General features: G+C 46.1%; 1 protein-coding gene across 1 annotated transcript; it reads right to left on the minus strand.

Moving 5' to 3' along the window:
* Nucleotides 1-5,358: 5,358 nt before the first annotated feature.
* Nucleotides 5,359-17,336, minus strand: LOC146198740 (facilitated trehalose transporter Tret1-2 homolog). Its single transcript, XM_084591967.1, has 5 exons — nucleotides 17,006-17,336; nucleotides 15,389-15,612; nucleotides 14,188-14,474; nucleotides 10,834-11,106; nucleotides 5,359-5,704 (listed from the first exon to the last, which is right to left on the minus strand). The coding sequence occupies exons 1-5, from the start codon at nucleotides 17,334-17,336 to the stop codon at nucleotides 5,359-5,361; spliced, it is 1,461 nt and encodes a 486-aa protein (XP_084448093.1).
* Nucleotides 17,337-21,521: the final 4,185 nt, after the last annotated feature.

Below are 21,521 nucleotides of genomic sequence, written 5' to 3' on the forward strand. Positions count from 1 at the left end.
ATCTATGAAAAAATCTGGGGAACATCTAGCTCCGCGTTTGAGCGTATGATGTGGCAGCATACATAGCTCTCGTGTCTGCGTTTACTCTCACGGATGCTGTTCGTATACATGCCCTTCGCAACTCTCTTACACCCCAATACCCCAATTTACGCTTCTGTTATTTGACCCTTTAGCATGCAGTCTTAAGCTGCCCCATAATGTTCAAGAGAAGCTGACATATATGTCAAGCCTCGTTGAACCAAGCCGTTAGAATGTGAATGCGTCGCCTAGAGTTGTAGCTGCCTGACTACAAAATCCGAGAGCCCGGAGCATTCGATTCCCCTCACATCTCCTAACTGAAACGAGACTCCTTAGATTATCACAGCGCGGCCATATCGTGCGGTGTCGTCAGGTCGCACAACCTAACGACTGATCAGTTCACGGAAATGTCAGGTGACATCTACCTCAACCATGAGGCATGCTTGTGACTTTTCTCTCCCAAAACCGAAGCCGATTTTTCTAGACGACGCGTCTTTTAATACTACCGCGTAAAAGGTAACGATAGCATAAAGCGTTGAATTAGGCTACACGATTTGCTATTAATTATAAAGCAGCACACCAAGCAAACATAGACAGGAAGAAGAGACCAGCGCTGATGGATAAAAAAAAAAAAAAAAGATCGCACACGAAGGGTCCCACAGTTAATTTTGAATATTAAGTAACGATTTATTAACAATATAGTACGAAATACTGGCGTTTCCAAGAAAATCTGATGTAGGCGTTATGAACAAAAATATAATGGGGGACCCTTAGGCTCCGCGCTTTGAAGGGTATGACGCGATGGCGTCCACGGCTCCTTTTTGCGCGTCCTCTTGTGGTTCCTCATTCGTGTACATCGAGTTTATGGCCACCTAATGGCCAATTCCTTAACTTGTGCCTCTAATATTTTACCCGTTCTAATTAGGACGCAGTTCTAAGCTACCATTTTATCAAGCTACCGATCGTAAGCTGTTATCCGCCATGGATGTAAAGCTCCGCCTTAACCAAGCCGTATGAACTTGCCTGCGTGACCTAGCAATAAATTGTCTGGCTCGGCATTCAGCATTCAGGAGGGGCGGATTCCTATCCGACCCTCTAACCTAAAATGAGCCACTTAAATGTGCAGCTCCTCCAAACTTTCTGATGTCATGTGGTCTCGCTATCTTACACAACCCATAGACGAAGCAGTGTTCAGCCATGACATCTGAAAGCTGCCACCTGCCAGTGCAATGCCCTCCATGCAGCTAACAGGGGCCACTTACTCGGTAGCTTCATACTCTTAAAAGCAGAGCTTAAGTGTATCTCGAGGCTTTTATTTACTTTTGTTTCGGACGTCACCACCCGGGCCACATCCTCATGCACCGTAACCGGTCCAATGCTTCGCACTTAGATGAACAGATGGAATATGAGAGCGGCTCATTTAAAATGCAGTTGTGGCAGTGATCGCCACCATGCTCGTTTTTTTTTTTTTTTTTTTTTTTTTACAGCTTGAATGTTCTAATTCAGCTACTTCATCATTCCGCTTACGGATTTTTAGAACCTTGAGTCACCTTTCTACTTTTCACCCACTAATCCACCAACACCGCCATGAAAAATTCAGAGCGGCGCGTCCCCCTCCCCATCACCGCTTTTGGCCTCTTTCCCGCCCGCATTTTTTTTCGACAGGTAGCGTATAACATCCCTCCCAAATATTTCCGGCTATGACATTTTTAGTTAAAAGAAAACGAAATGCAGATGTTCCCATCCGCAGCTGATTTCGCGCGTAAAATGCATGTGTCGTCACCGATTCTTGTGCGCGGATCTCAGGGTGCTACATCGGTATTTACTTTTGAACGGTGTCAGCAAGACCTTGGTGTGAACGTCACGTGTTTAAAGGCTGAACACGATAATTATGCTGTTTTACACAAAACTACTATCTATATCGAACATGAGAAGGGCAAGTTTGCCACAATCAGTTTAGAGTTCTTGGCTGTCTCATTCACGCAGTGAAAATACGTCCAGTTCACTGTAAAATACTCATCAAAGACTTCTGCAGTCTCTGAAAGATATAAGTAGCTTCCGCTCTTATACATGGCTTGATTTAAAATTTTGTCAACGTTTCCCGTCCATCTCCTCAAGAGATATGCCTCTGTTACATGGGGCGCTAGCGGGAAGAAAAACAACCTTCATCTCTTATCCCCTTGCTGGTGACATCGTCACATGCGTCTCTAACCGTAATATCCCAACGTATGATTGCGGTGGTCTGTGTTGAATGAGGAACATGGCGTACCCCCAGCTGGGCAGTGTCCGGCACGTATGATAGGGAAGACTCTGTTCCTTTTCGCCTGGACCCTACCGTACCGAGCGGTGCAACGCCTGTGGCCTGAGTCAAATGCACCAGTTGCCTGCTGGCCTCTACAACGTCTCGACGTCCTTTATGATGCCCTTCCAACCGTGTTGATTCAGATCATCTTGGCCATTGTTGTACGCACCGTTCAGGTAGTAAGTGATCTGTCGTTTTCAACGGTCATGCGGAAAGATACACAATTTCGCATGCGTTACCAACGAGTTGCGCTACTCATGTTGCGGACTTCCTCTCGCAAGACGTCACCCTTCATCACAGCTTTTTATGGTACCGCTTCACCGACCGATGCCGCTGGTTTGTCGGCCCGAGTCATCTGTTTCCGGCGTCTTCTTCTAAGCAGCGCATCAAGTCATCAGTAACCTTCTGGCCCTTTTGTCATAAATGTGAATGCTAGCAGTGAAGGATCGCTGCACGCACAAAGAGGCGGAAAAGGCAGTCCGTCATTGGAGTTGCTGAAGCAAGTGGCACAAGTCTTCCTATCGACACGCAAGGTACAAGCTCGGAGAAATGTGCTAAATGCTCCGTTGCACAGAAGCTATCGGCTACGCATCCACAAAGGCCGTGTTGGTAAGCACTCAGATGGCCTCTGCAACAGGGCGGAAAGGCAATTTCACTTTCACAGATGAAGGAAGAAGACCAATACTGTCAAACGAAGATGGGTAAAAATTCTGGGTTTGATGATTCACCAATCGGGCTCAGCGCCTGCTTGGCTTTCCAAGGCATAAAAAAGAAAGCTATGCAGACTTTGAGCATAATTAGGAGATTTTCTCCTGTAGAGCGTGTCACTGGTTCGTCTGTTGCACGGCAATCGGTGAGGGAAGTTCTGCCGCCACGTATTGTTTATCAAGATCAGTTTAAACATATAAGATCACAGTGGTGTCGCCTTGAAGTAGTCAATTGAGAGGCTAGGAGATACATTACAAGCCTTAAACGCATCACACCGGTCGTGGCTTTACAAGAAAATTAGTAGCTCAACACCATAAATGAGCTGGTGCAGCAGCGCCGTGATGCTCGCAGACTTCAAGCCAGTCTATCGCACTTCACGAAAACTCCGATGGATTATGCAACTACACATTCAATTCTTCAGCGACCAGCGCCAGTTCTTCCTGCCTGAACGCTTGTACAGCTAAACGAAACCAAGCCAACAAATAATCGCAAAACAACATTTCCAGCTCGGCATCGTCGCTTCGGAAGTGATTGAAAGAGCGAGAGGCTTATTGTTGCATACGTGGATGCAAGCGTCCAAGTGAAACAAGCAATGCTAAAATCTAGATGCCAGCTCCATGACCAAAAGAAGAAATTCATTACACGAGACACGGCCGTATATCCGTCTCTGTTCGGGAGTTCAAGATACCAGAGCAGAAAACTCTATTTACAAATATTTAGGCTAATTTAAGTGACTGCATGCACTCTGTTTCACGGGCTTTTGGGGGGTGTTACGGAAGGCCAAGACGATCTTGACCAGGGAAGGTGGCCCGCACTGTATGATTGTACATGATTAACCTTCTGTACAACAGTCAGCAACAGGAGCATTGTAGCACAGTCACAAAGTGTGCATTCATCCTGATTCGCAGATATCAACTTTACCTTTATTAGTGCTGCAAACAACCCGTGAAACTGGGCATAAGGCGTTTATTTTCCAGCAGAATAGACGTAAAGAGCAATTTCATTCCTTCGGTAGCGACTGCCGCTCATAATCGCTCTATATATGTATTTGTTATCAGCAGGTAGCCCTAGTTGCGAAAAACCCGTTCGGGTTTTTACTTAGCTTTTTGCTCTGCTTCCTTGTTTTGGCTTCACAACGTTTCTTTCATGGTGCAGTGCTTTAAGAAGCTCGTTTTAGAAATGAGAACGCTCATTTTTATGTCCAGAACATATTACTGGTATTTCGAGTTACGATAGCTGATGTGTACGACCACCTAAGCTGGCGGCTTCTAACAGACGTGTGCGACGATCTACATTTGACGGCTTCAGATCACCGGAAGATGTATATTCAGAACTTCAACTGCCCTGAGCTTCTCCGGGGTGGATAAGAGGCTGCAGCGTTCGATTGCTGAATTCGATGACGTGGGTTTGATCTCGGCCGTGAAAAGTAAAGCCAAATGCAATGCGCCCGTGTACTCTGCGATGTTAAAGAACCCCAGGCGGCAGAAAATAATTCCACGAGTGCACCTCGTAGCGCATGTTGCTTGGAAACATTAGACCCCATATAGGAGACCATCTTAATTCCGCGATGATCATAACTGTGCGGTTTAATCCGATAAACAAGTATTGTATCCGACTGTCCGATATAACTTTAATTCCGGAGACGCCGGACAGCGATGTCGGTCGCCCTTGTGATTCATAGCATGCTCTAGAGTCAGTTACTGTGCAGGTCTTTGTCGTACGCTTTAGAGTCCGTTACTGCACGGGTCTGTGGCGCTTTGAACGGCATGCATTTTAGGCAGTCATCGTTGGACACTTGAAGCACTGCGTTATGTAGATCACAGGCATCCACACGCATGAATATTCAGCAGTGCGCTCATCAGGTGAAGTCTCATAAATCAAAACAGCCTAAGAAGGCAAATGTACACAACTAATTTTCGTAAAAGCCAGAAAATTTTCACTAGCCCAAAAAAGGTGAAGTTCACAATAATATATGGTTAAGTAAGACAGCGGGTTTTAATCCTTTCTTTCCGTTACAGGGCAGCAAACGGTAGTGTGGGCTGTACCTTCCGCGATATATTCATACACGCCAGAAGGTACCGATGCAGCGAGACTAGCAGGCGGTGAAAAGGACTAGAAAACGAAACTTTTGAGGCAGACAACCTGACAATGTAATATAAATCGCATGGACATATACAAAGCCAGTTTCAAAACTAAAAATGTTCAGTAGGCATAATGACGCTAGATTATCTTTTCTCGCTTTCACAGAGATATGCAGGTGAGCCTTTTCTTTCATCTGATTATAGAAAGCAACTCAAATAGTGATTCAATCAGGCAGAAAAAACTGCTAGTCATCCGCTTTCAATTTCTCCCAGCGTGCGACCTTCTGACTCGGGGATCAGAACGAGGATGGTCGCAGTGATCAGTAGTACCATCATGCTCAGCGTCACCAACGAAACTCTCTGGTTGAAGGCGTTGAGAACTTCCACGTCGAAGTGCAGTAGCACGAATGTGACGAGCCACCGCGACGCCCATATGAGCGAGGAGGCCGGGTGTCGCAACCTCGATGGCAGCAGCTCGCCGGTGAGCAGCACTGGGAGGTGGCACAGGCCCACCGAGTAAGCCAGCACCAGCGAAGTGACGGAAATAACGGCGCCCCAGCTGGTCACCGAGGGCTGTTCGTCCACGGACCACTGACTGCAGCCAGGAGGGGGAAAATGGTCGCCTTATATTTATTTATTTCGGCATACTGTCAACCCTAACGATTTCGGTACAAGACAGTTAAGCACCCTGCTCATTGAACTGCAATTCAGAATAAATTGCTGTAAGCGTAAGGCTAATATTTCCCGTAAATTTTCGTACTACTGTAACATGGTGTGAGAATATATATCCATACACCGTGTACAAGGCTAGTAACAAGGCTAGTAAGGAAAGCTACTGTAGTCCGTTATATCAGCACGGAGTATCGAATTAGGCCTTGTCCGCTTGACTTGCCATCATTCTGATGCGGTCGTTGCTGACTGCAACTACCGATAACAGGCCTAATGCGATGGCTCAGTGGTTATAGCACTTGGCTGCCGAGTGGGAGAGAACACATTCAATCATTATCGTGGCGGCCGCGTCTAGATGGAGGCCAAATGCAAGAGTTACTGCGCGACGTCAATGTACTACATTCAGAAACACCAGGTTGTTGTTGAAATGAGTCTAGACCTATCCACTACGGCATTCTTGCAACGTATGCATTCGGGCATTCAAGGTAGTACCAGACCATACCACGCGCCAGGAAATCGGGGCGGTGGTTAAATCAAGCAGGTCAGCCGTCCCCAGAAAAAGAAATGGTACGGTTTTCAGGCAGTTAAACGAGTGGGATATGCGAAATCTTTCAGAAATGGAAGTGCGTGCAATGCGCAGCGCGCGCGAGAGAGAGAGAAAATAAAATTACAAAGGTTCAACGCTGCTGGACGAAATATTGCGCTAAAGCATTAGCTGTGGGTGACCGAGCATTCTTCTTCTTCTCTTTTTCTTCTTCCTCAGCCAACATATAAAGCTCCGCTTTAACCAACCCGTATGAACGTGCCTTAGTGGCCTATAGGGGTAACGTGAATGCCAGGGTCCTAGCAGGCTGATTCTGACACAACCGTCCCATGTGAAACGAGAGACCCAAGTTCGCAGCTCCTGCCAGCCCATGTGTCACGTGGAGTGTGACGTCACAGCGTCACGTGGGTAAGACGTAATTGCGGCCGGGTCACGCGAAGGTTTGAAAGTGCGAGTAGTAATGCTTTCGCAATAAAACTTTATTTGGTTCACGGAATTGCGTGGTTGGTTTCCTTAGTCCAGGATTGCAATGGCTTGGGCTGCTTTCCACTCCCTGGTGAGCAGGCTGCGCTCCTCAGAGATACCCGTGTTTGCCAGCTCTGCCTCCCACTCCGCTTGACTGAGTGCTCGAGTTTTATATTTATCTAATTGCTCTTTGCAGTTCCATATCATGTGCAGGATGTCCGAGACTTCACCGCATGCGGTGCGTGTGTTATTTTTTAATTTTTCGGGCCAGATTTTGTGCTACTTTACTATAAAAAAAAATGTTCCTCCAGACTACAGCCTCCTGTCTGCTGAGGTCTTTGTGTGGTTCTGCGTATCGTTTTCTTCCTAGTTTGAAGTATTTTATCAGTTCCCCATATGTGAGAGGGGTTGAAGGCTCTGGGGCAGTTGGAGCAGGCGCCCGGAAAGTATGCCCTCGGGCTATCCTGTCGGCTGCCTCGTTGCCACAGATTCCCTCGTGTGCCGGTATCCACAGGATTGTGTGCTTCAAGTTGCACGTCTTTTCTTCCTGCTCAATTATTTGGTGTGCCTGTTTGCATACGCGTCCCAGGAGGAAGGCATGTCAGGCCTTTTGTAATTCGCTGAGTATTATGTGTTTCTTCCTTGGTTGTTGGCGTGTTTAACTGCAAGGGGCGATTGCAATTTCCTCTGCCGACGACATTACGGTGTGGACGACGACAGGATCAGCGGGAGAAAAGGAAGACAAATCGCAAAGGGCCCTGGAAGGCATTGAAGGAATTGCACAGCGCGATAATGTTCATGTGTTGCAGTCTGCACGTGAGCCGCTCGGCTGTTGAGACAGCTACGACGTTCCGTACGTACTCGCTTCCAACATGCAATTCCTGGATTTGAGTCCACTCCGCTCCGGCAGCTCGGCATATGGAATCCATAACATTCTGGGTTGGGTATGAGTGTGCTTAAACTACCAGAGTTCAACCTGGTTAGGCTGATGATACCGAGCGCTGGATCAAATAAGGGGGAGAGGGGGATGCGGGGGCAGAAGAGACTGCAGTCGAAGTTGCTTCACACACGGAACCACAAATAATAGAACGTTGAGCGACGTGTGTGAAGCGAGAAAATCAGAAATAGCTGACAGGGCCCCACGTCTAATGCGATTTAGTTTGTCTGTTGGGGAGACCTATTTAAGAAATGATGTGCGTTGAAAAGCCGATCACAGGAAACACGGCGTTTCCTGTGATCGTCTTTTCAGTGCAGATTCCTTCTGAAGTAGCATGTACCAAATAGATATAGTCAGAAAGTTTTACTTAAGAAGACCTTGTCGAGATGCAAGAACAGGAATTCCCTGCTACCCCGGAAGGACCCTTTGTTTTGAGTCAAGCTTGGCTTGCTTAAGGATTGGGAAGAAGTTTTTGGTTTGCCATCAATCCTCCCGTCCCATTGTTGTGGGAGAGGAAGGGTTGGGTAGGCAATAACTAAAATGTAACGGGAATAATAGATGGGATAAGGAGGGAAACTTCCTTTTCCACAGCCACCAATACCGCCTTTCTGCATTTCTCAAATACATATTTGCTTCCCTCCATTTCACCCGTTTGGGAGAGGAAAATGAGCCTGGTCAAAGTTCATCCCGGAGTAGTCCTTTGTGTACCTCCTCGTCCGAGCGTTAATTGACTGCGTTTGTGTTCTGTGCCAATAATATGTAATACTATCGGCCTATTTATTTTGACTTACTATTATTGGTTTGGTTTGGTTTGGTTTGGTTTGGTTTATGGTGTTTAATGTTCCAAAGCAACTCAGGCTATGAGAGATGCTATAGTGGAGGGTTCTGGAAATTTCGACCACCTGGGGTTCTTTACCGTGCACTGACGTCGCACAGCCCAAGGGCGCCTTGTTTTTCGCCCCCATCGAAAAGCGGCCTCTGCGTTACTTACCTTTTTTTTTTTATTTACAGAATACTACTAAGCCCAGGAAGGATGAGAGTGTATCACAGGAAAGCTTTTTGCAGCAAAAAAATAACAAAAACTCAAAAGCTCCTACTTTGGAAGTGAAATATGAGTCTCGCAGATGTTGTACGATATATAGCGACAACAGTGCAAAACTCGTGAAATAGTGCAATATATACAATAGATGAAGATACCTGCGAGCATTAGATACAAGCAGAATAAGAAATGCAACGCATAAAATAGTTACACACTGTTCAGCTAGGCTATGTGTGTTCTATCATGCTCATTGACTGGATGCAATTTTTGGGTAAATTGTTCTAATCTAATAAGTTGAAGGGAAAAGGAAGTATTGGAATGAATTTGTCCTTGCGAAAGTATGTCGATTTGCCATCTATTGAGCGGCGTCCGATATTGATTGGGGCTATGTTAACGGTTAAATAACAAGTACAAATATTTTAGGCGTAAAACTTACATCTTGATTGAAGCGTGGAAGTCATTGGAGCAGATATGCAATCTGTACGACAAGAGTAAATACATCGGACAGATCTGCGCTGAATTATTTCTAACGTGTCGATATTGTTTTTAGTGAAGCCCCAAATGATGCAGCCACATTTTAGTGTCGGACTGATCAGAGAAGAATACGCTAGATCTTTAACATGTGGTGTCGCGTCTTTAAGCTTATGATCGGTAGTAAACAAAGTTTACGGAAGGCTGATGAGAAAATATATTGTTAATACACATCTGTTTCCCCGTTCAATTCATTTGTTATGCTCACATTCAACCCGTTGACTTGAGTGAGAAGATTATCCTGGATAGAGTGCATGAACTTGGGAGACTAGGAAGGATGTTTTCTCTTCGAGAAGTAAAGGAAGACTGATTTCACAAATAAATTTTCAAGGACTCATTAATAACTTTAACACCATCATTACAAAACATTTGAAACAAAGGGGCCCAAGACGATTCTCAGTTCTGCCCGTGAAGTAACTGTTAGGCTTAGAGACCTATACTCGTTAATGTTTACACAATGAGTACGATCGGTAAGATAAGAGAGAAATCAAGAAGTCTAAGCTGCAGTCTAAGAGTAAGTTTGTCATAAAGCACGCGGTCGAAAGTTGTACTGAGATCTAAAGATATTAAACGCAACTTCCGGCTTTGTCAAGCACAGAAGTGAGGAAATGAACAAGAGTTGACAGCAGAGTGACAATGGAAAGTCCCATTCTAAACTTGTGTTGAAGTGATGATAAAATGTTAACTTCGTTCAAGAAGTCGGAGATGCAGTTGGCAGCTGTGTGTCGACATTTTCCAAGGTGCGGATAATATAGAAATTTGGCGCCGGCTAAGACCAGAAAGAGGGACGCCTTTTCTAAAAACCGATAAAACTCGTGCAGATTTCAATTCCTACGGCAATGTTGCAGGTCGCAGTCACACTTGGAAAAAAAAAAAGCATTGAGAATCTAAGCTATTGCCTCTGCATAAAGCCGAAAGAAAACATTGCATATTTCGTGTGGCTGGGCAAAGGGTTCGCGTTTGACGTGAGGATCGGGTTAACCACTGCTTATCCACATTAATCTTAACTTTGTTTATAATTTGGTGTAGTTGAAATGAAACTTCGTGTATATTACAGTAGCATAGTACGGACGTGTGGCGAGTTCGCCGAAGGTGAGCGAAAGTGGGCTACATGCGCATCAGCCTATGACCCTCCTTCTTCTAAATACGGACCTGATGATACCTTGAAAATGCATTGTTTGAATTACTCGCAATAAGAAAAGTTGACTGTGACGTCACAGCTTAGCGGGTCAATTAAGATTAATTGAAAAAGCGTAGCTCGTTGGGTCAGTTGGTGCATGGTACGGGGCATAAACAAGCGGAAAAGACGCGTTCACAAGTAGAAGTAGTGCACAGGATGAAGCTGGAAACACAACTGAATTCAAGATTCAGGTACAAGGAAGTACTGCTGACAAAATTCCTGCATGGATCTAGTGTCCTGATGAGCACTTACTCACTAGAACATTCCAGAATCAACTTTCTGGGGTCGGCAAAAAGTTGGAGCGGCGCACGTGCAGAGATTATGACTTAGTTTTAACTGCAGCATGTGAAACAGCTCACCTGAAGCCTACGTACTGCAGCGGTCGGAAGATGAACAGCGTGCCAGACACCAGACAAGCCGAGGCGCCAAGCAATCTGTGGCGTTTGACGATATTCGTCCCGGCGCTGAACATGGCGGCAAAGCCAACGTGGAGGGCCGCTAGAAACGCTGCCATTGTTTGCGGGGGCACGTCCGCCACCGCAGCGCCCATCACCTGCACCGCTCGCAGCAGGCAAAACTGGGCGCAAGACAGGTTCTGCAGGAGCTGCAGCAGCAGGCAAGCGGCCACCATCCTGTGGGTGCATTGAACGAGGGCAACGTCAAGGGGCAATACGTCAAGCACCTTATTGTGAACGTCCGAAACAACGAGAAACACGGGTATAACAAGACCATCTCACTTTAATGACAGTTTTTAACGCGCCAAAGTTAAAGTTATCATTTTCCAAGACATCCGCAATCAGCGTCGTCGCTCTGAGCGGAACTACAGGCATGGCGGTAGCTGGCAACTGTTAGGTCGGTAAAATTAATTATTCGATGGTTTCTGCGACTTAATGAGACCACATGATATCAGCATGTTGGGAGGATCGCTCATTTGAGGTGGGAAGGTGGACTAAGAAGCCGATGCCTTCCGGTGCTCTAGGATGCCAAGTCAGGCACGATGCTTGTAGGCCACGCAGGCACACGGCTTAGTTAGCGCGGGATGTTAAATGTCGTGTGGTCGCCTACGCTTTCACGTCATGCAGTTAAAGACGGAGCCTAAATGTCCCCATTGTTTATTTATTTATTCTGCTTTTGGCACAAATTACACAAACACAACGATCAGAATAAAGCTGAGCGCACAAAGTACAATGAATACGCAATGCATACATTGGGGCGTCGTAATCAGCCTAAAATTCGCGCAACGCCACAAGCTGTTTTAATTTTGAGAACCTATCGGGAGGTTCCGTAGCATATTTTTGGATTGAAACAGACTAATCCGTACACCCCCGAAAACAAATTCCAGCCGGTCTGGCATATCTATCGCGTGGTGGCGTGCCATTCTCGACTGCCATATAAAGTGATCGAATACCCATGTGCGCAATTAAATGAAATGTGTACCCATCCCCATTGTCTGTGATTAAGCAGACCCACCACATGCCCGAAGTGTTCCACATCAGCTGCAGAAGTGGATATTCGCTACCTGCTGTGGATATTCGCCACCAGGGCATCAAGGACATAGATTCTGCAGGAAGTGGGACTAACAGCAACAAGGGAAGAGGACTTCTCCAAATGGCTCACCGACAACGATAAGAGCAGGAGCCTTCTTCGGTTCCTTACGGAAAACAATTTACATGGTTTTTTTTTTAATAATATGCCTTATGGCAAGCTTGCATAATAAAAAAAGTACTGAATGTCGTACAATCCCGTTCATGGAAGCTCATTCTTCATTGTTATTTTTAATACATCGAAAAAATATACCGTTTCCTGATAGTGCAAAAATAAATGGTGTGTTGCAATTCCGGCTGCTTGTAAAATAAACAACGGGGAACACTTTAACTTGTTAATGAAAGCTTACAATGAAGCTCTGAGTCGCTGCGCGTTATCACAGCGAGGCTCAGAATGGTATAATGCAAAGCGTCTTATTTCTATCAGATTTTGAGAGATTAAGATTGCAGTTTTTGTTAGGGATCAGCGTGCTTAAGAAAGATTCATTTCGCTTTCTGAAAGCTCAGTAGCATGGCGCAAGTTGAACATATAACTGATCTAACCTATTTTACGTTGATTTAACCTGTTTATTGGTTCAGTAAACTTTACATAAGCACTACATCAATACAACGGACTTCTTGAGGTACGTAGAGGTTTCAAGTAGATATCACTATAACTCACTATCACCATCACTAGCTCTGAATGAAAAGAGTAAAATGGTCTGTATCCATATATTCCTCCCGTAATAGCTTCTAGTCCACTGCTGCTCGTTTTTTAGCCGCTGCCACGAGTTCCACAGATAGCCGCGGGTACAGTCGTTCAGCTCATGAATGGATGTAATCTTGCCTGCCTCAGGCAATCCCCATGCTTTGTTTATAAGGCAGGAAAAAAAAGTCGAGCCGGACTTGCGCTATCATTTTTCCCTCAAGTGTCAGTTTTATAACTGACCTCGCTTGAATCATCTGCGTGGCAGGCTGTGTCTAGTATCGAGAATCGTGTTCATAAAACCCTTTATCCCATGTTGACCACTACTTCAGAAATAGCAACAGCAGAAAGGTAGGCTTTAAAATCAATATGCAGAAGACAAAGGTAATGTTCAACAGCCTTGGGAAGGAACAGCAGTTCACAATAGGTAGCAAAGTACTGCAAGTGATAAACGAATATGTATACTTAGGATAGGTAGTAATCGCTCAAAAGGAACATATACAACAGTTGCATCTTGCCTGCGCTCACCTACGGGGCTGAAACGTGGAGGCTAACGAAAAGGGTTCTACTTAAGTTGAGGACAACACAGAGTGCTATGGAACGAAAAATGGTAGCTGTAACGTTAAGAGATAGGAAGCGTGCAGAATGGGTCATAGAAATAACTCTAGTTAATGACATTCTTGTGCAAATCAAGAAGAAATGGGCATTGGCAAGACATGTAGTGCGAAGAGAGGATAACCGATGGTCGCTTAGGGTAACAAACTGGATTCCAAGGGAAGGAAAGCGTAGCAGGGGGCGGCAGAAAGTTAGAAGGGCGGATGAGGTAAAGAAGTTCGCAAGGGTCAAGTGGATGCAGCTAGCTAGGGTTAGTTCAAAGAATATGGGAGAAGCCTTCGCCTTGCGTAGGGTATAATCCGGTTGATAATGATGATGATGGTGATGATTTGATTATGACGACCACAATTGCCTTATAGCAATGGCTGCGCATTGGTACCCGCCGCTATTGTGTGGTATTGTTATAGAACAGGCGTCGTCAGCATGGTATAAACGGTTTTCTGAACACTAGGCTTCTCGCTACTGAGCCCAGCCTGCTACGCGGACTACTCACGCGAGGTCAGCTGTTCACATTTGCGTGAAACGCGGCTATAGAAGCGAATTAAGCTAGTTCATTTATGCATGAATTTATTTTTAGCGTTGCCTTCTTTCATACATACTAGTCTACTGAATGACTGCACGTTGTAATGATTTTTAGAGCACATCGCTCGTACAATGAAGCCCAGTTGGGGAGGAGCACGGGACCGTGATAGACTTGTGTATTTTAAACCTGTAGTAGGCGCCGCAATCACGTTTCTTGTTTCCAATCGGAGATCGTTTTAATCAGATAAAAGCACAGAAGCGACGACTCGCTGGTGACATTCTCTCCCACATTTATTTCTGCGCACCTTACTACAAAATTAGCGGAGTCAGTAACAGAGACGATTGACCTGACTTGTCTCGGCCAGCGTGGGTGAGTGGTTTCAGGATGTACCGGGGGAGCCCCTTCGAGGCGGTGGCGTCGGAACTCCGGCGGTGGGTCTATCCCGTACAGGCGCATGACAGCAGTGTCGGCGTCCAGTTCACGTCCGTGCATCTGCAGCCAGCGCGGGTTCTCGACCGCGTACTTATGCAGAGCCAGCACGGGCACCGAGGCGAGCGCACAGCCACCCGCCTGCAGCTGCCATGCTAGGCCGCCCAGCAGGTAGGCGACCAGCACGCCCGCACTCGTCGACACCTGCGTCCAGCACAAGGCCCAGCTCTTACATTGCGGAAAAAAGAACTGCGCTCCTGCTGCATCAGGAATACATTTATTTTCGACAGTTTACTCAACTATGGTGGGTTAAAGAGCGAAATTACAAGCAAAGAGAGGCGTGGAATTAACTTGTCAAAATAAAATCTTCCGTTTTTAGCAGATTAGTAGGTCAAGATATGACCTGATGCGAAACATTGCTCGTGCGACGTTGCTAATTACGAAATGCCTTCCTGCTCCCTTTTTTTTCGCATTGTAATGATGCTGTTTGTAATCCTCTAATTCATGATTTTATAAAGTTGTCTGCCAATTTTATACTTCTATTCTTGTCATGAAAGTAATGTAGCGTAACCAGAAACGCTTTCGTCGGCAAAACGACATAAACGTCCTTTCGCATCGAGTGTCACTTCGAGGTTGCAGCAAGAAATCACTGGCGTAGTGTGAATGATAGGGTGTTGAAACTGTGAGGTGCATTATTTTGAAGCTTCTGTTTATTCTTTATATCACCAGGCTTGAATATCCTGAGCTGAATTCCTCTGCTGTTAACGAGTAGAAAGGCCCGAACAGCATGCGGCTATATTTGGTAACATTAGCTACAGGCGCCTTGCGTTCTATGAGCTCTCGGCCGAAGTACCGATGAAAACAAATTTAAGTCGCTCTTCCGGCGTGGTCTGCGTCCTAGCCCGTGTATTAGTAGCGCTGACCTCATAACGAATGAAAATCAGAGAAAATAAATGATCTGCTTTATTTCGGAACTGTAAAAAAATGCTCGCTATTGAGTTTATTTTTACCGTTCAGCTTGAATATACCATTCAGGTTTTAAGATATAAGATTGAATAAGAAATAGAGTTGTAATATTCTTAATTGCGCTGGCATTGATGTGCAGGCAGTTAGCAAACCTCAGTGAGGCCTCCGAAGAGGGTCCTCTTGGACGGAGGGGACACGTCGGCCACGTAGAGGCAGGCACAGTTGGTAACGACGCCCAGGCACATGCCGCTTGCTAAACGCCCGACGATGATGAAGCTGACGCTGCTTGATGCGGCCAGAAAGACCCAGAGGCCGGCCAGGCCACCTGAAGACAGCAACAGCGTCCTACGGTATCCCACCAGGTGCAGCAGAAGGCCTGCATCGCGAATGACAGTGAATGACGTGCCACTTCCGTCCAGGCAAGACGACAGCTAAGCAATCCTGATCGGTTTTGAGACGCTTATCTCTCACTGAAGGCCGAATAGGAGAACACTGCCGCAGCTCTAGGATTTTCGTAGAGACAAGCATCTTACAACGAATGCGTAAAATGATACCGTTTAAATGGAAGGGAAGCTGCTCAGAAGGCCGGGTAACACGCTCCGTCATAGACCTTGTGCACTATAGGCAAGCGTTCCTGGAAATTATGGAAAGCGTATAGGTATGCATGTTCTAAGCATAGAAATAAAAAGTTTCAGGGATAGTCCGAAATCTTTCTTTAAAGGGAACAGGCATTTCAAAGCGTCCTGATAAACAATACAGCTGCAGGGGAACAGTTCTCAAAAGCTTTCCGCAAGAAGGGGAGAATGACAAGAAATGGAATAATTAAACAGATCAAGTGAAACACACCTGCCACGCCCTGAAGAAAAGAGTTCAATGGAGAGCCAAAGTAGGAAGTGATGGAAACACACGAGCAGCTTATGCTATTGCGGAGGGAGGATAGAGTATACCCATGCAGTGACACTCCAAAAGTCCCAGGAACGAAATAAATTGTTGAGAGGCTAGCTGATGCGCTGCTAACAAACTAAAAATTCATGAAGAAGGAAATGGAAGAAGAGATAACGAAAAAGTGGCGTTTGTTTTCTTTGTTCTTAATTCATTTGTGCGTCTTTTGTCTCGTGTCAAGCACCGTACACACGTCTAGTCCTTTAGTGATATCTCTAATACTGCCTAGTACGTGGCTGTGGCAGCAGCAACACTAAGAGCATTAGTCTAGCGTGTGGTACTACTAATAACTGAGAACTGTAACTGAGCGGGGAGATGCATAGCTGCCTTCAATCATATGTGCAGGTGGAAAAATGGCGTGTGAGGGGGTGAAAATGGTCTCACGTCTTGCAGAAAATCGTAAACTGGAGGCACTTGGAAGTGGCGACCGAAGTTACGTTGCTTTTTCTGCTGATAATGATGGCTTCTCCTGATTACGAGTAGTTACGTGACTGATTTCGCGCTTTAATGAGCACCACATTTAAACGGTATCATCTTAAATTTCTGTTTCCAGTAGTCTGATGGTAGTTGAATAGTGTCTCGTGCAGTTTTGCCTAAGAATTAGGTAATACATGATACCTGCCTTTACGGCGTTATAGTTTAATTTATGCCAATATCTGGGCAAGGTATGAACGTAGATTTAAGGTGGCAACTGGCTATATATTTAAGCCTGCTTATGCAGTATTTCCTTTGCCAAATGCGAGGAACGCCACTTGTACAAGCTGGAATCAGCATGGAACTCAGTTGCGAGAACCTTCGGAAGAGAACAAGGCGGACAGCCCACTGACCCGACAGAAGCGCGCCCATAGTCGCACCCAGGAGCAAGCTGTCGGCGATCCATCGGTTATGGGGTGGGCTGTTGGACGTCACGTTGTACCAGGGCTGGTGCTCGATGGAGACCATGGCGGGCGAAGCGAAGCCCAGCGCCATGCCGGCGCCCATGGCGCCCCAGCAGGCGAGCAGCATGGAACGCACGTGGTTTCCGAAAAGGAGCCCGCTGTCTGGGTCGGTGACGGGCGTGGCACCTTTGGCACGAGGCCGCATGCGCCTCAGCGCCTCCATAGCGGCGTTGTAACGGTGCGGCGACTGCACCTCGTCGGACGAGCTGAATGGCACCATCGCCTCTGGGGGCTGCGGCAGCGCTCCAAGAGAGCCACGACTGCCCCTTGACGCCCTGGCAGATATATTAATTATGGTGCAGTTATAAAATATTTAGAAAAAATACGGTCATAACTCGAATTTTCCAAGAGTTTGTATAAAATTTCTGAGCATATGGCTGTAATTCACAATGCTGCATTTTTCTATGTATATGCTTATGCCACGTTTTGAGCGGAAATCATAGAAATCGCAGTCGCAGCTCCGCAATGTTCAGGAACTGATGCAGAAAGAAGTAATTAGCGCCAGAGGACGATCTGGTCCAGTTGGCATGAAGATGGCGGAGCCCAGGTTAGATTTGGGGGATGTAGCAGGAGCAGCCGAGAAAGAAATAAAGCGGTTCGAAGCTATTGGGAGCAAGGAACGTAAACTACCAAGTTGCTCGAGCCTAATGCCGCCGACCCATTTGATAAATATTACGTCGGCTTCATCTCAACGCAGCATTCCCCAATAAGGATGTAACACCATCTTTTGGAATTTTATAGCCATAATTCGTGTCATTTATTCAACAGCATATGTTCCCGTAATTTTCTCAGCACCACATAATGTGTGCGTGCAGCATGCTCAAAATAAATTGCGTGTCACTGCAGCAACACGCAATTTAAGAACCTTATCATTCTTTGTGTGTGTGTGTGTGTGTGTGTGTGTGTGTGTGTGTGTGTGTGTGTGTGTGTGTGTGTGTGTGTGTGTGTGTGTGTGTGTGTGTGTGTGTGTGTGTGTGTGTGTGTGTGTGTGTGTGTGTGTGTGTGTGTGTGTGTGTGTGTGTGTGTGTGTGTGTGTGTGTGTGTGTGTGTGTGTGTGTGTGTGTGTGTGTGTGTGTGTGTGTGTGTGTGTGTGTGTGTGTGTGTGTGTGTGTGTGTGTGTGTGTGTGTGTGTGTGTGTGTGTGTGCGTGCGTGCGTGCGTGCGTGCGTGCGTGCGTGCGTGCGTGCGTGCGGCCAGTGATGCCATGTATTCGGCAGCGGGAATGTGGGAAAGCCAACTTAATGAATCATGAAAGATACCTACTGCGAGCCCTTTTCAGTGCAAAAAGTAATTGCACACGAGTGCTCCGATACGTTTCCTGTCGACAGACTTTGGACCAAAAGTATCAGAAGCTGCAGTAAGCATCCCAAGCTTTCCTGTTCACATGCTCACACAACAAAACTGCGTAGGAGGCCCGAGCTGAAACGGAAGTAGATGATAGGGGAATGGCATGCTTCCAGCAATATGGTTCCGTGCTTCGGACGCAGCATTTACTGCTGTCACAAAACCTCCAGTTGTAGGTGATTTAGGCTAGTGATATCTGCCATAGAGAAAATTTTAGGTATTAACTAAAATAACATTATTTCACCGGAAAAGAAATATATTTCTTGATCGCAAAGTATAGCAATGGCGTTCATACATTTCTTGCTCGGCATAAAAGCTTAGAGGGACCAAACACTCTCATCATACTAGTGCCTGGCTACATCAATCTATGCTGACAAATGTCATCCTTGAACAGTTTTTATACAAGAGACAACTAAATTTGTTTGGCTGCCTCTCTAGCTATAACCACAATGTTCAGTGTTGTCGGCTTGTCGATTGCAGACCCTTATTTTCGCGCAGCATTGAGAGTTGACAAGATTGTACTTTTCCATGGCGTCCAAAAAGAAAAAAAAAAGGCTGCCCCACCTGCCCGGAAAAACGAAGCAGCATATTAGCTGTCAATTCTTCTCTATTTTGCACATTGCAGTGCACACATGGGCCATACCTATCGATCCTTAATATCTCAGGCAATGTCTGTGTTTTCAAAGAACAAGTCCGAAACGATGTGTGGATGTTTCCACTTTACAACAGTGGTGGAAGGTGCGCGAGCAGTTTATATAAGGCGGAGCGTCAGTAATAGCAAGCACCTGATACGTCGGCAACTTCATCGACAGCTTCATCGTCATCTTAATCGCGCCTTCATCGGCAATGTCATCGTCATCGTGCCACGTTAGTGACTTGGTTGGTATAAATACCTAACCCGCAATAAAGCGTTGGTTCTTGTTGCCTCATGCCAGACTGATGCGATTCCAAGTGCGACAAAACAGTGATGACGAGACCTAGTATTGCTACATGAGAAGACCCACGCAAGCATGAGTGCTGGACGTCCGCCGGAATTCGTAGACGCAGAAGGAACGTGGCCAACGCATCGTGTTCCCCTGCAGGCTTCGAGGCCCATAACGTCACGGACTCAATGAAGAAGCGAGCGCTGCCCATAGCTGCTCTCACGGACAGTGCAGTGCGAGTGGTGCAGGGACACTGTTACCCAAAACAGGTGAATGAACTGAGCTTAGGAAGACGTCGTCGGTTATGTGGAAGGCAACTATTCTCTGAAGTGAAGGAGATCGCTGCAAGTTATGCTGTTTTTTTTTTTTTTTTTTTTTTTTTTCATGCACTCTCAGAAAGGCGGTGAAGCTGCTCAGGAATTCATTGCGAAAATCCGACGGCTAGCGAAGAAGTGCCACTTCGGAATGGTATTGGTGCGTATATTAAGGGACAGAATCGTTTGTGGTGTGCGTCGTATAAAAACCCAGGCCGCAATAAAGCGTTGGTTCTTGTTGCCTTATACATAGCAGCACCTCTTTACAATACCGCGCAAACCCACACCAAAGTACGAGAGGTAGCCTCATCCAGCGCATAATTCTCCCAGGTGCTGGTTCTATGAGAACGGCGTAAATTCTGGAAGTCTGATTCGCACTAGGTCGGATAGAAGTACTACTGTGGCGTGACACACACTAAACGAAAAGGAAAGCACTCTTCCTGTCGAAGTGTCTTGTGCTTGTTAGATTGCAGCTTTCAGTCAATCTGTCGTGTCAGAGTTGGATATCGGCTGCAGCATATTTGAGGTTCTTAAGGTCTCATCACAGCTCATTGGTATCCATCGATTACAAACATGCTTCTATGACCAACCCGATAACAAATCTCACTGTCGCACACATGGTTCCTTCTTTCATCGCTCACAAAGTAAATTTCCATCCCCTTATCCTGTGGCCATTGCTAAAGACATGAAGATTGCAGAGTGCAGATTTCCGTGCACTAACAGCTGGTGTAAGCGCGCGAGTTAATTATTGCGCAAAATACTCAACTTTTAATATGCTCCAGGATGTAATCGCAGGCTACGCCTATGCGCACAATGCTGCTTTCATCAAAATGTCTACGTGCCGCCCCAAGCGGACTGCAACACTTTCTTTGGTACGCAGCAGGTCTCGCGAACGAATAAACCAAGAGCACTAACTAATATCCAGAGTGCTGATGCCAGGACCCCCCCAATTGACGAAAAGAAAAACACTTACATGCTTGTTTTCTTCCGGTGGGACATAACAGCCGTGGTGGTAGACTGGGCCTCCTTCCTAGTCTTCTTCTTCGTCTTCTTCTTAAGAATCACTTTGCGCGTGCGCGAGGGTATCTTTTTCTTCGTCAAAGCGAAAACAGGCCATCTTTAGTAAAGTTGTTCATTTGTTAATTGTTTTCGTAAACAGGTGTCAGTTAAATGCAAAATATTGGAAACATAATTTTCTGGTAGACAAGTTGTGTGTTCGGCTACAGAAGGAATTATATGGGGTGACCTCGCCGGGCCAGAACGCCATGTATATTATTCGCTTTGTACAATGCGTCGCTGGCATCTCAGAGCGATAGCCATAAACGTTGATTCTAAGGGGGGTACGCCCAGACATCAGCTTTTTTTTTCTCACTTATCCGTGACCAAAACCATCCACCTGCCACGAAGGACAACGTTGTTCACGTTCGTCTGAGCATAGGGGACATGGGGCCATATGGGGCCGAGAAGACCTCGAGCATGCATGCCCTGTGCAAACAATACTGCACCCTTAAAATGCGCCAGTGCCCCCCCCCCCCCCCCCCCCCTTAATTTCAAAGATCCATTGTGAGAGACTTGAATGCTTTTACAGTCGCGTCACCGGTGGTAACGATAACTACGGCTTTCCTGAGAGACCTAGAAAGGGCGTTAATTGATTTATTGAAATCTTTCGTTTAAGAAAACAGAGAACTTGAAGAGTCAATTATTTAGAGCTACGATCGTTACATCGTGAGTTTTTCTTCTTGTTTCGGTTTCATGAACTAGCTATGTACGTATTTACATGTGTACTTGTCTATTGGTTGAGCTTGAGTAACATGAACCGAGCATG

The sequence above is a fragment of the Amblyomma maculatum genome, chromosome 2 (genome assembly GCF_055883805.1).
Source record: "Amblyomma maculatum isolate TAMU_Amacu chromosome 2, ASM5588380v1, whole genome shotgun sequence".
Taxonomy (NCBI): domain Eukaryota; kingdom Metazoa; phylum Arthropoda; class Arachnida; order Ixodida; family Ixodidae; genus Amblyomma; species Amblyomma maculatum.